Genomic DNA, 16,197 nt, shown 5'->3' with positions numbered 1-16,197 from the left:
TGGGACAAACACTTGACATGTTGCGTTTATATTTCTGTTCAGTATAGTTTCTTGGTATTGCAGGACCAGATGGAATGACTTAATTTGAACTCTTTAACATGTAGAAAAATATTCCTAATGTTTTTTTGTCCTGCAGGTATGTCAAATGCTACCTTCTCCCTGACAAGTCTCGCACGGGAAAGAAGAAAACCAGCATCAAACGTAACACAGTGGACCCCACTTACAATGAGACCCTAAAGGTGATGGCCTCTGGAACTGCAGAAGAATTACTGAACAAACTGTGGACACATCTCTTATTACTCAATGGCTGGTCGTTAAGTTGATAATGCCTCCACCTTCAGTAGGCAGTAAGATTGATACCCTGATGAAGACAGCTTGTCTGTCGAAACGTTGGTTATTAGGTTATTAAATTATTGCATCTGAGAGTGTGCAGCTCTCCTTCTTTTTCAAGTAAGATTGATATTGGCATTCAAGATAAGGAGAGTTAATCGCCGTTAGTGACTGACAAACAAATATTTATTTTGTTGCTGCCCTTTTTTAACTCAGAGTATAGTGAACAGGTAACTCCGATGCAAAGGCCAGGGTGGATGGAAAAATGTACTAAGATGTAGTTGACGGATCAGTGAGAGCAGGGTGTCACTCCCTCACACTTCCTCTCTTCTCCTCCTCCAGTTTTCCATCAGTCGCTCCCAGGTGCTCATTCGTTCCCTCCAGCTCTCCGTCTGGCACCATGCCCGCTTGGGCCGTAATGCCTTCCTTGGAGAGGTGGAGGTGCCTCTGGACTGCAGGGACCTCGACGCCGGCCACGAGGAGTGTGTGGCGCTCATGGGAAAAGTAAGCCTGAATAGTCTCCATCACTAGGGCTCAGTTGTTCCTGGTCAGGTCACATGATCAGAAAACATTGCAGGCCCTACACATCAATCACTAAATGTATTTCTAATCTACAGTATACAGTACAACCCTGTGGTCTAGTGGTTTTACTGACTATTGTCCTCTATAGGCGTCACCACTACAGTCCTCTGCCTTCTCTCAGTACAAAGGAGAACTGTTGATTTCCCTGAAGTACGTCTCGACCAAGAAACCACCCACTGAAAAGACTAAAGGTAGGAGTGTCCGTGTCGACAGAACAGCTCAGCCAGCACTATCTGTGTCAAACCAATCCCTACCAGTGGCTGTCTGACACCACTATCTCCCCTAGGCAAGACTCTCTCTCTAGGCAAGAAGTCAAAGACGGAGCAGGGAGGGGAGTTGCACGTCTTGATCAAAGAGGCCAAGAACCTGACGGCAATGAAAGCAGGGGACACGTCGGATTCCTTTGTGAAAGGGTTAGCTGACGGCATGATGTCACTATTTCTTCACGTTCACTCTAACAGAGATGAATATCTTTTGTTTCATCATCCTCACTCGAGAGATGGTGCAACTCCAGCTCATTTGAAGAAAAACATACTTTATTGATTACAAGGATATAGCATTTGTTTCAGCCACCTAGCCTTCATCAAAATGTAATCCTTCTCACTCATGCTTTTAATCCTAGGTACTTGTTGACATCGAAGGCCAAGTCCACTAAGAGGAAGACTCCGGTGGTGAAGAAAACTCTGAACCCTCACTACGACCACACATTTGTGTTCAAAGACCTGACCCTAGACCAGCTAAGTGAGATGTGGCTAGAGCTGACCGTGTGGGACAGGGAGGCCATGTCCAGTAATGACTTCCTGGGTGGGGTTCGACTCAGCACAGGCGCAGGTAATGACACAACACCTTGTTATCTTCCTGGGTGGGGTTCGACTCAGCACAGCCACAGTTAATGACACACAACACCTTGTTGATTTATGGTGGGGAAGTATTAGTCTATATCCATCAGCAGTATTGCTCTACCGTTTTATGTGTTTGATTCAATATTTACTATTCAGTTGTAGGTCACCTATTTTGCCAATGTTAAAGTTGGTAGTAAAGTGAAGCTACCTCAGAGTTCAAATGGCCAAGATGCAGTAGGCCTATTGTTAAAATTGCTTCAAAAGTAGGACTAATCTCACTCCCAGACACTTCCGTCCAAATGTGTGAAAGGTCTGGTGGACTAATGTGTCAAACATTCGCTTTCGTTTGCCAATACAGAAAGACCGGGAGAAACCCCCAGGGCAAATAGCATTGGCTTCATCGGCTTGATCTACCAAACAATCCCACAACCCCTTCTCCCTAACCCTCGCAGTCGTGTGATTTGCTAAAATTAAATGACAAATACTTTACTCAGTAGGTTACTCCCATAGAATTCTATGGTCATTCCAACTTAGGCCAACTTTGAATCATTGATATCCCAGGCTTATATGTGCTGTGTGCAATAGCCTGGGGACGAGGTTGGGACAGGACAGACCTACTTTAGTTCAGTGTTTCTGGTGTCCTACTTTTCAGCCACACTGAAGGTTGGGAAGGAGGAAGTGGAGGCGGATTCAACAGGGGAGGAGGTGACTCTGTGGCAGAAGATGATGCAATACCCTGACTCGTGCGCAGAGGGCACTCTTCCATTACGCTCCTCTATGGGCAAGAACAAGAGCAAGAGCAAGTGAAGATGCCACACTCCACCTCGTAACCTGAAAGAAGAGCTATGGACACAGGGCAATCCCTCAACTTTTTATCACCATCATTATCTGTAACAAAAAGAGACTGTTGTCATATATACAGCTGTGTCTAACCGTAGGCACCATCACGACACTATTGGCCTAAAACAAGTGATTTGAAAGCAGAGTATATTCACCTGAGAGCTTCAGGTTTTTGATAGAGGTATCATTTCATATTTTTAAATATAAGGTTGTCTAACTATACAAATGCTTTTTGAGATAAAAATCGGCACTAACCAAAGAGTTTTGATCAAATTCAACAACTCATGTTTAATTTACATTTTATCATGCATTTCTTGAAGCTGAATTCTATCCATATTCAGCAAACCACTCATTATTAACTATGGCGCTTGATGGGGGTTGCTGGTGTTTCAGTTTCAGGCAGAATCTCTGTTCCACTCTTAAGGCATTGAATCCGTTTTGGTCCATGTCACCTCTTGTGTTATGATTCATGGTAATTGAATGAAAACTACTGTGCCTGTGATAGGGATTTAAATATTTATGTAAATATTACCAGTAGCACAAAGTGAAGGAGACCAATTTTATTTCTCAACTTTTATGCTCTTTTATTTATAAGAGTCCTATGACTGTATCAAATATTTTATTCACCTAATAAATATGAAATGACTAAACCTGTAATCATCCACATTTGTTACACCTGTCTGTGCAGTACAGAAGGTGAAGTAAAAGTCCCTACATTTCATTACATTTACATTTTAGTCATTCAGCAGACGCTCTTATCCAGAGCGACTTACATTTAGTGAGTGCATACATTATATTTTTTTATACTGGCCCCCCGTGGGAATCGAACCCACAATCCTCTAACAATACACCAATCTCTATACTTTTAGACCTGAAAAACAGGCTACCTCTAAGATCTCTTCATCTATCAGCCAGTGGAAACATCTCACTACCAGAGCTATTCTGTTTTCATGTTTATCTCTCTATTCTGGGCCAGCTTGGTGTCCATGATTGTATCTCTAGATAGCAGAGCCTTTTCCTCTGAGCTGATATCTTTGTAAAAGTGTCTGACCTCCCCAAGCCACCAGGGGGCACTCAAGTCTTACTCACAGAGGTCGCTGTGTAACTCCAGCCGCCTTCGTTCTTCTTCGTCCAACAGGTTATTGTCGATGTATGAGAAGAGCTCATCGGATGTGGTGGGTGTGATGAATCTCTCGTGGTCCAAACCATCCTTGTCCAGCAGCACCATGTTGAAGTAGGATCTGGAGATCCGGAAAGCCTGCCTGTATCACAGTACGAGATGACCATTTAGTGTCAAGTCAGTGATGGTGTATTATATTGCCTGAAGATGCAGTACAGCCAACATGATTATGTGAAGTCACCTTACCTCAGACCCTCAATGACCTCAGTGTCCAGGTGACGTCCCTTGATGAGGCCCACTTCCTGAGGAGGGGACCCTAGCAGCTCAATCACTGTCACTCGTCGTAAGTTCAGACCACAATCTGCTTTCTAGGCATGAAAACACCCCAAGCGTTGTCACATTCATACAAACAAGATGCTCATATTTCATTGACTAAACAGCTTTTTATTATGTCCTGTAGTAACTAGAGTTGTTGAGAAAAGAAATCCCCTGACTAGCAGATAATGCCCAAACCATCCAGGTGTCTCGGACTCACCTGGACCATAAGGTTCTGGAGCTTGTAGTCTCCATGGGCTACGTTAGGTGCCGACACAATTAGAAGCCTCCTCTTCTCATAGAACTGGTCCAGGAGGCCAGAAGCTGTATCCACATCTGTTTTAAACTCCATTGCTACAGTACACACGCACACACAATCAAAACAGAGTATTGTTGTTGGTATAATCACTTCACATGTACGGGTTCAATTGAAGACACAACAAACATGTATGGATTCAATTTAAGACAACAAACCAGAAGGTCATTCTCTGTCATTGGTTCTCAATACTAACTGACACACTCGGCAGAGGCCTCAGTCCAGCTGTGGTCGAACTGGCAGACACGGCTGGAGGTCCCCCTCCTCTCCTGGCCCCCGACACAGTGGTACTCGCACACCGCCCCGTAGTTGTTCCCGTCAGAGTCACAGGTGAGGTAACCATGGAGAGGGGGCTTGAGGACTGGACACCTCCTGACTGGGGAGAGACGGAGAGCAGGGCTAAGCTAAGGACCCTGGGACTAAACACCTCCCTCTGCATCTGGATCCTGGACTTCCTGACGGGCCGCCCCCAGGTGGTAAGGGTAGGTTACAACACATCTGCCACGCTGATCCTCAACACGGAGGCCCCTCAGGGGTGCGTGCTCAGTCCCCTCCTGTACTCCCTGTTCACCCATGACTGCCTGGCCAGGCACGACTCCAACACCATCATTAAGTTTGCCGACGACACAACAGTGCCTGATCACAGACAACGATAAGACAGCCTATAGGGAGGAGGTCAGAGACCTGGCCGTGTGGTGCCAGGATAACAACTTCTCCCTCAACGTGATCAAGACAAAGGAGATGATTGTGGACTACAGGAAAAAAAAGAGGACTGAGCACGCCCCCATTCTCATTGACAGGGCTGTAGTGGAACAGGTTCAGAGCTTCAAGTTCCTTGGTGTCCACATCACCAAACAATCATGGTTACCCGGACTATTTGCATCAGCACTCCTACTCTGAGACGCTATAGGGGAATTCCGACCCGAGTTAGGCGCGCGTAAATGGAATGCAATTCCCTTTTTATGCACTTTCCTATCTACAAGTATTATGACATTGAAATGTTTTGAATATTTTTTATTTGTTTTACCCCTTTTTCCTCCCCAATTTTGTGATATCCAATTGGTATCAAGGCAAGCCAAATCCTCCCCTAACCCGGACCAATTGTGCGCCGCCTCATGGGTCTCCCGGTCACGGCAGGCTGTAACGCAGCCTGGGATCGAACCCGGGGCTGGAGTGACGCCTCAAGCACTGCGATGCATGGCCTTAGACCGCTGCGCCACTCGGGATGCCCATGACCTCGAACTTAAGTATGACAATAACATGCTATTCACCCACTCTTCGTTTCGGGTGGAGATCAAATAAATGAAGGTGTGGCGGAGGTGTGTCTACAGATAAACCATATTCTAACCTTGACCTACACTACATGACCATAAGTATGTGGACACCTGCTCGTCGAACATCTCATTCCAAAATCATGGTTATTAATATGGAGTTGGTCCCACCTTTGCTGCTATAACAGCCTCCACTCTTCTGGGAACATTGCTGCGGGGACTTGCTGCCATTCAGCCACAAGAGCATTAGTGAGGTCGGGCACTGATGTTGGGCGATTAGGCCTGGTTTGCAGTCGGCGTTCCAATTCATCCCAAAAGTGTTCGTTGAGGGCAAGGCTCTGTGCAAGCCAGTCAAGTTCTTCCACGCCGATCTTGACAAACCATTTCTGTACGGACCTCGCTTTGTGGACGGGGGCATTGTCATGCTGAAACAGGAAAGGGCCTTCCCCAAACTGTTGCCACAAAGTTGGAAGCACAGAATCGTCTAGAATGTCATTGTATGCTGTAGCGTTAAGATTTCCCTTCACTGGAACTAAGGGGCCTAGACCGAACCATGAAAAACAGCCCCAGACCATTATTCCTCCTCCAACAAACTTTACAGTTGGCACTATGAATTCCGGTAGGTAGCTTTCTCCTGGCATCCGCCAAACCCAGATTCGTCCGTCGGACTGCCAGATGGTGAAGAGTGATTAATCAGTCCAGAGAACGCGTTTCCACTGCTCCAGAGTCCAATGGCGGCGAGCTTTACACCACTCTAGCCGACGCTTGGCATTGCACATGGTGATCTTAGGCTTGTGTGAGTCTCCTCGGCCATGGAAACCCATTTCATGAAGCTCCCGACGAACAGTTCGTGCTGACTTTGCTTCCAGAGGCAGTTTGGTAGTGAGTGTTGCAACCGAGGACAGGCGATTTTTACACCCTACGCGCTTCAGTGGTCCCGTACTGTGAGCTTGTGTGGCCTACCACTTCGCGGCTGAGCTGTTGTTGCTCCTAGACATTTCCACTTCACAATAACAGCACTTACAGTTGACTGGGGCAGCTCTAGCAGGCCAGAAATGTAATGAACTGACTTGTTGGAAAGGTGGCATCCTATGACGGTGCTATGTTGAAAGTCACAGATCTTCAGTAAGGCCATTCTACTGCCAATGTTGAACTATGGAGATTGCATGGCTGTGTGCTCGATTTTATACACCTGAAATAGCCGAATCCACTAATTTGAATAGGTGTCCACATACTTTTGTATATTAAGTGTAATTCCACCACCATTACGCGCGAGGAAACCATGAATAAGGTCTAGCGAACCTACCGGTTCCAAGTGGAAAAAGCATCCATTTTATTTTTTCCCGATAGAAATAACACCATTCTTCATGCACTGTAATTTACAACTTGATAAGAGCTAGGTAAATGAGTAATCCGTTCGGATAAGGGAATTGTAATAAACACTTGTTTTTGATCTATTTTACCTTATAATCACTGGACATAAACGTGAAACCAGTCATATGGCAGCAAACTGAAGCATATCAACATATCAACTTTCCCACAGTAAAGTTTATGAAATGCTGTGCCATTATGCAGAATTTAAATTGTACGGGCTTTTAACTTGAAGGAATGGGCATTCTCAAATGTCTTAATTATAGCCTCCCCAGACTGTCTCTGTTTCCTATGTCTATCATGTTAAATATTAGCCACTATCAGTATCGACTGTCAGTAGGCCTAATAACAACACATATTCAACTGCCAATTTACTGTTAGTTCCCTGCAGTTGGTATAGTCTACATTATCATTCAATTGAATTACATTGTTTCGTTTACCTTCTTTGCCATTAGTTTGAACCCGACACATGGTGCAATACTTGGCCGCGTCACAGTTCCATGGTTAGTGCAGGCAATAGACAAGGGTATAGCCTACTATTGTACACTATTCTCTCTACTTTAATTTCCAAACGCCTGAAGGTACCACGTTCATCTGTACAAACAATAGCACGCAAGTATAAACACCATGGGACCACGCAGCCATCATACTGCTCAGGAAGGAGACGCCTTCTGTCTCCTAGAGATGAACGTACTTTGGTGCGAAAAGTGCAAATAAATCCCAGAACAACAGCAAAGGACCTTGTGAATATGCTGGAGAAAACAGGCACAGAAGTATCTATATCCACAGTAAAACGAGTCCTATATCGACATAACCTGAAAGGCCGCTCAGCAAGGAAGAAGCCACTGCTCCAAAACCGCCATAAAAAAGCCAGACTACGGTTTGCAACTGCACATGGGGACAAAGATCGTACTTTTTGGAGAAATGTCCTCTGCTCTGATGAAACAAAAATAGAACTGTTTGGCCATAATGACCATCATTATGTTTGGAGGGAAAAGGGGCTTGCAAGCCAAAGAACACCATCCCAACTGTGAAGCACGGGGTGGCAGCATCATGAGGAAGGACAATTATGTGGAAAAAATAGATGGCATCATGAGGAAGGACAATTATGTGGATATATTGAAGCAACATCTCAAGACATCAGTCAGGAAGTTAAAGATTGGTCACAAATGGGTCTTCCAAATGGTCAATGACCCCAAGCATACTTCCAAAGTTGTGGCAAAATGGCTTAAGGACAACAAAGTCAAGGTATTGGAGTGGCCATCACAAAGCCCTGACCTCAATCCTATAGAACATTTGTGGGCAGAACTGAAAAAGCGTGTGCGAGCAAGGAGGCCTACAAACCTGACTCAGTTACACCAGCTCTGTCAGGAGGAATGGGCCAAAATTCACCCACCTTATTGTGGAAAGCTACCCAAAACGTTTGACCCAAGTTAAACAATTTAAAGAAAATGCTACCAAATACTAATTGAGTGTATGTAAACTTCTGACCCACTGGGAATGTGATGAAAGAAAGAAAAGCTGAAATAAATCATTCTCTCTACTATTATTCTGACATTTCACATTCTTAAAATAAAGTGGTGATCCTAACTGACCTAAGACAGGGAATTTTTAGGATGATTAAATGTCAGAAATTGTGAAAAACTGAATTTAATTGTATTTAGCTAAGGTGTATGTAAACTTCTGACTTCAACTGTAAATGTACTAAAAACGAATTGAATAAACTCCACAAGAAAATGTGTTGGGCAGCAAGTGGGAGGGTTTTCAGCGGTTAAATTAAACATATTCAGAGCGCGCAAGGTAGCCACACACGCAAAGCGTGTTACGCGACTGAATAAGGTAAGTCTGAATACCAAATACCAAATACTGAGAAGTGTGTAGGATAGGCATTCATTTCCTAAGTCTAAATCGGCCCCTTTGTGAATAGGGCCCAAAACAGGCACCTTTTAACAGTACACACTGAGCTGTATGGAATCAGCCCTCTGAGTAATGGAATATGATGACTCTTGGATGCCTCTAAAGTAGGGTTCCCAACTGGCAGCCCGCGGGTGATTTTATTTGGCCCCCCAAATTTTCTGAACCAAAATAATGTAATGTTTTAATTTTTTGGGGGGGGGGGACATAAGACTGTAAAAACACCAGCAAATCAGCTCCAAGTATAATAGAGATATATGTGATCGTATACAAATGTAAGCAAGGTTTGAAATGATTATGTTTTAGTCAAATATTACATCTGTTGGTAATAATGTTCCGGCCCCCTGACCATCCGCTCAAGAAAAAAAAAAACGTCCCACAGCTGAATCTAGTTGATTAACCCTGCTCTAAAGTGTTTCTTGAAGTTCTCGATGAAGGAAATATAATTGTTGTTTATCACTGAAGGAAATGTGAAATGAAAAAAAAGAAAATAAAAAATAAAAAAAATTAATCCAGTATTAACTTCCATGATGAAATACATCAATTCAAAGTTGAAAAAAAACCAAGCCATGAGGTCGAAGGAATTTTGGACACAGGATTGTGTCGAGGCACAGATCTAGGGAAGGGTACCAAAAATTGTCAGCAGCATTGAAGGTCTTCAAGAACACAGTGGCCTCCATCATTCTTAAATGGAAGAAGTTTGGAACCACCAAGACTCTTCCTTGAAGATCTCTCTGTACTTTGCTCCATTCATCTTTCCCTCGATCCTGACTAGTCTCCCAGTCCCTGCCGCTGAAAAACATCCCCACAGCATGATGCTGCCACCACCATGCTTCACCGCAGGGGAGGTGCCAGATTTCCTCCAGACGTGACGCTTGGCATTGAGCCCAAAGAGTTCAATCTTGGTTTCATCAGCAGGCTGTCATATGCCTTTTACTGAGGAGTGGCTTCTGTCTGGCCACTACCATTAAAGGGTTGATTGGTGGAATGCTGCAGAAATGGTTGTCCTTCTGGAAGGTTCTCCCATCTTCACAGAGGAACTCTGGAGCTCTGTCAGAGTGACCATCAGGTTCTTGGTCACCTCCCTGACTAAGGCCCTTCTCCCCCAATTGCAAAGTACAGAGAGATCTTTGAGGAAAACCTTTTCCAGAGCGCTCAGGACCTCAGACTGGGGCGAAGGTTCAACTTCTAACAGAACAATGACCCTAAGTACACAGCCAAGACAACGCAGGAGTGGCTTCGGGACATGTCTCTGAATGTCCTTGAGTGGCCCAGCCAGAGCCCGGACTTGAAATCTGATCAAACATCTCTGGAGACCTGAAAATAGCCATACAGCGACGCTCCCCATCCAACCTGACAGAGCTTGAGAGGATCTGCAGAGAAGAATGGGAAAAGCTCCCCAAATACAGGTGTGCCAAGCTTGTAGCGTCATACCCAAGAAGACTGAAGGCTGTAATCGCTGCCAAAGGTGCTTCAACAAAGTACTGAGCAAAGGGTCTGAATACTTATGTAAATGTGATATTTCCATTTTTTATTTTTAATACATTTGCAAAGAACCTGTTTTTGCGTTGTCATTATAGGGTATAGTGTGTAGATTGATTAGAAACCCCCCCCCCCTCCCCAATTTAATCATTTTTAGAATAAGGCTGTAACGTAACAAAATCTGGAAAAAGCCAAGGGGGCTGAATACTTTCCGAATGCACTGTATAATGTTTGTCCAGTAAGTCTGGGCTTTACTCTAGTCCAAATGTCAGGTAATTGTGTCTGACATTGACTGTGGTGCCTTACCTTCCACACGAACAATGAACTTGCAGGCAGCCCTGTTTCTGGCTTGGTCATGTGCTGTGTACCGGATAATGTTTATCCCCTCTTTAAAGTTGGTATCTGGCCCCTGGCCTATCAGTGTTACACTGTAAACAGACACAAAGAACAACACATGATTCACCTCCTGCACAGGGGAAGAAGTAGGAGGGAATCAGTTAAAAAAGGACTGACATACTCTAGTGTTTTATCAGCAGTATCCGTGGCAACAGGGGGGTCCCAGGACACTCTGGCTGTTAGTTTCCCAGGCTCAGCGACCTTCACTCGGGACAGGGGACACTTTATTTTTGGAGGATCATGATCTGAAACACCACAGTTTGGTAAACCAATGAAGAAAAATAATAGAGAATATAAAAATGTCTGAGTTAAATGTTAACATCCTCTGTTGGTCTGGGTCAATTGAATCAATTCATCTTTTGAGGGAGGGGAAATTTGAAGATTAGAAATATCTATTGGTCTTGGTTTTGAGCCAAAGACAGAAAAATGAATGAAACGTGGAAAGCGAGAGGTACTAGATGAGTATCTGTGTTTTGTTTATGTGGGTGGGAGACATGCCCGTGGGAGCTGCCAGGGCTTCTAAAAGTCAGAAACAAACGGAACTGGAAAAACAATTAGCTTGAAAGATGGACTCCAAATGTTTTGCTGTGCTTACAGGGTGCATGTATCTCATGAATTCATGGAAAAAAAATAAAAAAAATATGCTGACTTAATTACCACTGACTTTATGACCATTCACTTGCCTCCAGGCATATCAAACCAAACACCACCTGAGTTTCACCCCACAGTGGAAAAGCATTAATGAATCATGTCAGTATACTTGGATGTGCTGACTAAACATATGAGCTGTACCTGCACAGATGGGCTCTGCCCCACTCCAGGACCCCCCATCCAGACAGGTACGAGAGTGGTCCCCCTCGATCCGGTACCCCGGCTCACAGATGTAGTCACACCTGGAGTCCACCACATAACCCTGGGTGCAGTGGTACGTGCCGTGCCAGATCAGGTGCAGCACGTTGCAACGAATCTCTGTGGAGTCACCATAGTCAACAAGCTAGACACTGAGTATACCAAACATCAGGAACACCTTCCTAATATTGAGTTTCTTCTTAATGTTTTGTATACTCAGTGTATATTACTCCTATGAAAGTGTTTTCTAAAGAAAACTCAGGGCCTTTTTTTTATTAACAATAGATGACATGGACCCAATAGACAATCAGCTGTATCTGTCTATAATCAGCCTGTACTCACGGCGGCAGTGACTGGTCCCAGACCAGCGGCGGTTGGGCATGCACAGCACCGAGGATCTGCCCAGCAGCTTGTAGCCACGGTCACAGGTCATCTCGCAGCGGGTGCCTAGGGTGCTGCGGTAGTTCTCTCCTCGGGGGGAGTGGCAGGTCACATCCCCATTGGCCAGGCTCAGAAAGTGACACCATCTTGGATCTGCATCAAAACAATCATGTTTAAACACACACTGGAACGCAGCGCAAGACCAATGTGCTACAGACATATCAAGAGATACTGATTTCAGAACCGTGATGATGTGGGGTATGTAGATTACAAATCTGTGTTGTTGATAATATTAGTGTTGTGAGTGTGTGGTTCTCCTTACTTACGCCTGTAGTTCAGTCGGGGAGTATAGTACTCCTCCTCTGGCATAACCTCATTGTAGCTGCTGTGCAGTGTGGTTCCAGAGCCTGAAAACAATGACAGACTATTATTAGCTCTAATCAGTCATAGCAACAAGGCATAAAACAGATGAAAACCATTTGTCAGCTACTAATGTATTTATGGATGATATGTACTTTCTTTCTCACACATGAACCTACATGTATTTATTAGCTTATTTGAGATAAATATGAAATGATTTTGAGGTAGAACATGAAGAGTTTAATAAAGGTGATGCAGAGAAAACCTCTTGGCATGCTAATGGTTTTCCCACAGTCTCAGTTCCGCACAACCTGATTTCTGGTCCATTCCTGAGCCAGCTTACTATTTGACAAAGACCTGGATTTCCAATTACGGAAGTCGAAAAAACCATGGAAACTCTCCAGGGGTTGGGATCCAAAACTGAAGTCCAGTCAAAACAGTACATCTCTGAAAAAGGCCAGACTTCCTGGTTGGCTAAAGTTCCATTTAAATCACAACGTCAAAGTGTTTTAGCGTCACATGGAAGGAAAATAAGATAATAAAGAGAGTAGGAAAAGGACTTAACTGGGCACAGATTACACTGAATGTGCACTGAGATCATGACACATGAAGAAGATGAAGTTGGCAAGTAGAGGTCCTCTCTTCCATTTTGAATGTAATACTGGAACTAGTTAGTAGGTAACATCTCTTTTTCTCTCCTCATCATTTGCACTGTAGCTTTAAACCAAGGAGCTGAATCTAACTTTCCATACATTAGGTCTCCCTTACCACACTCATTCTTTCCCCTCACTTGTCAACTATTTCATAAACCCAATCCCTTGAAGGATATTTAAAAGGGACACTACTGTTTAGAAAGAGGGCTGACAGATTTGATTTTTTCCAAGTCTCTGCGCTGAGTATTCTCCCTGAATACTTGTAACAACAAAGTGGTCCAGATACTAGCTTACTCAGTCTACAGGGGCTAGTCAATGTGTAATTTAGACCAATGAAAATTCAATTCATGGTGACAAAACTCAACGTTTCTATTCATGGTCATTTGGGCACTTGCAATAGGCTGCTAAACATACACTGGAAAAATTACAATGATGTTACAACACCTTTCATCAAATGCCTTGTTTCTAGTCTGACTGAATAACACATAAACATGCCCTCAGATTCCTAGCACCCAAGTATCCCTCATGTTTGCAAATTCAAGTGAGGATCAACCTTAAAGTATTGTCTATAAACAGACTCTTTGGTATTCAAGATAGTTTACATTTCAGCAGCAATTGTAATCCTTTGTACCATGTCTCATAGTAGACATGTAAGTAGTATTAATATTCAAATATCTCTTTTACATTATTACAATAATGCAGGCAGCTGCTGTGGCCGCCTGATGACAGTGAGGTTGTAAAGCAGACTGCATCACAGTGAGACCAGCCAGGCACACTTCCCACAGCTCTCAGCGAGGCGGTTACTTTACCAGAAAGACATGCAATTACCACTGCAGGGAGAACATCCAACTAGGAGAAATTAGTCAGTCATTCTGGAGAGGGTGGATTTCACAAGCCAACTATTCACAGCAGTCATTCTGTCCTCGTTTCAATGGATATATTCTCATGTTGAGGTTTATAAAGTTGATTCCAGATTAGCATCCTTTGTATTTCAGTTGGAAAAGTGTTAAATTACAGGAGAACGTGACTAATAGCAATGGTGAGACAATGGTCAATCCATTAGCGACTACATTTTCGCTCTGTGGTTTTGCTTTGTAATCAACTGGCAGCAGGCATGAGTTTGGGTGGATCTGAGGTGCCTCAAATCACTGTCTTTTAAGGGCCAAATGAGGGCCTTGGCACAGCTGGTCCGTGCACACTCAGTCATTTGTCTGTGATTGGAGTTGTAATTACACAGGTCTGAGAATGAGTGACATGCTCAACATCAGAGGAGGGATAGATAGAAATCACAGGTGACTGTAGGCTTACTACAGTGATGACTTCTATTTACCTACAAAACTTTTTCTTAATGAAAAAATGCATAGATGGCATATTTGGGCTTATTTGCCCTCTCTTTTTTAACTGAAAAATAATGTTAGAAGAGTGGTTGAGTTTCTGTTCAGGAAGTACTCCCTGCTCTCTCTGTATTCCTTCAGGTCCCTCTAAAGATCCCACCACAGCTGCTTCTCTTTACTGCATTATTACTGTGGTGATGGAGGTATGTCCCCACTCCCCCATTGCATGGAACCTATTATGGGCCATAGATGACTGACAGGGAAAGCATGTGTCTGTACTGGCAATAATGATTTTATAGTAGCTTACAAAAGTATAGTTTCAAAGTATGTCCGAATATAATCATAACTGCTTATTCAGCATGAGGAATAGAATAACAACAGCATACATTTTGTACATCAAGGCTACTGCAAAGTGTAATCTTTGAGTAAAGAAACAGAATAATAGTCCAAGTGAAAGAGAAAAGTATCTGCCCACTGGTTACAGACGTCAATTTAAGGTCTATTCTACGTTAAATAAAAGGTTAAATAAAAAAATAGTTCAACTGAAATGACGTGGAAACAACGTTGATTAAATCCTTGTGTGCCCAGTGGGTGGTCTTACCTTCATTGTGTCCCAGCAGCTCTCTGATAAAGGTCACCATGAATAGTAAAAGGATATGGAATCGTGACATGCCAACACGGTCTTTAGGCGCAATAATTCAGATAAAGGTGGTACTAGGCATCAACTGTAGCCAAGGTGGAGACCATTGACCAATGTCCAGCGCTGAAAAATTTAAGGCGAGCTCCAGTCCAGACCCCAAGCACGACTAAACAGTCAATTCATTAAATATATATTTTTTTACTGACAAAATTATTCGAATCGTTTTTTACTTATATCTCTCTGTGGAAAGAAGAACCCACCAACGCTCCAGTCAAACCAGACAGCGTCACTTTTACTGTAGAAGTTCCTCGGTTTCCACTAGTTACTACAGCCACAAAGTCAACAGGTTATGGTTAGCAGTGTCGTTAAGGTTAGGTTTAAAATCACATTTTAAGAAGATACATTTTCGAAATAGGCGGGGTTTATGACCTTTTGGCTGTGGTAACTAGTGACAACCAAGTTCCTCCTCGTTTATCACATATGCGGTTCGAGAAGTTACCACTAGGAGGCGTTGTTGGACTACTTTATAAGGGCTATCATACAGCCCTAACCCTGATCCATCAGTTGTTTAACAGTTCTAGCCTAAATAATTATATTAATGGGGAAACCATTGATAGTCCCTATGCCCAAGAACGCCAAGGTTACCTGTCTAAATGATTATCACCCAGTAGCACTCACATCTGTAGCCATGAAATGTTTTGAAAGTCTAATCATGGCTCACATCAACACCACAATCCCAGACACCCTGGACCCACTCCAATTCGCATACCGCCCCAACAGATCCACAGATTACGCAATCTCTATTGCACTGCACACTGCCCTTTCCACCCTGGACAAAAGTAACACCTACATGAGAATGCTGTTCATGGACTACAGCTCTGCGTTCAACACCATAGTGCCCTCCAAGCTCATCACTAAACTAAGGACCCTGGGACTAAACACCTCGCTCTGCAACTGGATCCTGGACTTCCTGATGGGCCACCCTTAGGTGGTGATGCTTACTCCTACCCATTTGATTAATCAGGGATTAATCAATTTATAGCTAGATACCTCAATATGACAGACATAACTAAATGTATAGCTAGCAACATATAGATGACCAACTAGCTAGATGGAAAATGGTTGTTGAAAAATGGTTGTACATAAATCAACAGCCAGCAATAAATACAGTATCTTTCCTGAAGTTATTATTTTTCTTGTT

General features: G+C 43.6%; 2 protein-coding genes across 4 annotated transcripts in view; one reads left to right on the top strand and one right to left on the bottom strand.

Moving 5' to 3' along the window:
- Nucleotides 1–3,048, top strand: part of LOC121543372 (synaptotagmin-like protein 4) — a 29,185-nt gene extending 26,137 nt beyond the window's left edge. For both annotated transcript variants that reach the window (XM_041853199.2, XM_041853191.2), the window contains exons 13-18: nt 137–239; nt 673–834; nt 1,001–1,103; nt 1,199–1,325; nt 1,535–1,743; nt 2,407–3,048. In XM_041853199.2, the coding sequence (XP_041709133.2) occupies nt 137–239; nt 673–834; nt 1,001–1,103; nt 1,199–1,325; nt 1,535–1,743; nt 2,407–2,561 (859 nt within the window). In that variant the 3' untranslated portion in view covers nt 2,562–3,048. The remainder of the gene's footprint in view (nt 1–136; nt 240–672; nt 835–1,000; nt 1,104–1,198; nt 1,326–1,534; nt 1,744–2,406) is intronic.
- Nucleotides 3,049–3,139: 91 nt separating this feature from the next.
- LOC121543385 (sushi repeat-containing protein SRPX2-like) lies at nt 3,140–15,300 on the bottom strand. Of its 2 annotated transcripts, XM_041853211.2 has the most exons (10): nt 14,958–15,300; nt 12,336–12,416; nt 11,971–12,162; nt 11,572–11,748; nt 10,901–11,024; nt 10,690–10,811; nt 4,542–4,721; nt 4,250–4,383; nt 3,961–4,082; nt 3,140–3,856 (listed from the first exon to the last, which is right to left on the bottom strand). In XM_041853211.2, the coding sequence occupies exons 1-10, from the start codon at nt 15,025–15,027 to the stop codon at nt 3,676–3,678; spliced, it is 1,383 nt and encodes a 460-aa protein (XP_041709145.2). In that variant the 5' UTR covers nt 15,028–15,300; the 3' UTR covers nt 3,140–3,675. The 2 variants fall into 2 exon arrangements, with proteins under 2 accessions (XP_041709145.2, XP_045063845.1); XM_045207910.1 differs by lacking the exon at nt 14,958–15,300 and having other exon boundaries at nt 12,332–12,418.
- Between the last annotated feature and the right edge of the window lie 897 nt (nt 15,301–16,197).

Source organism: Coregonus clupeaformis, chromosome 3, assembly GCF_020615455.1.
Source record: "Coregonus clupeaformis isolate EN_2021a chromosome 3, ASM2061545v1, whole genome shotgun sequence".
Lineage (NCBI taxonomy): Eukaryota > Metazoa > Chordata > Actinopteri > Salmoniformes > Salmonidae > Coregonus > Coregonus clupeaformis.
Note: the sequence above shows the minus strand (reverse complement) of the source record. Positions and strands in the feature narration are given on the sequence as shown.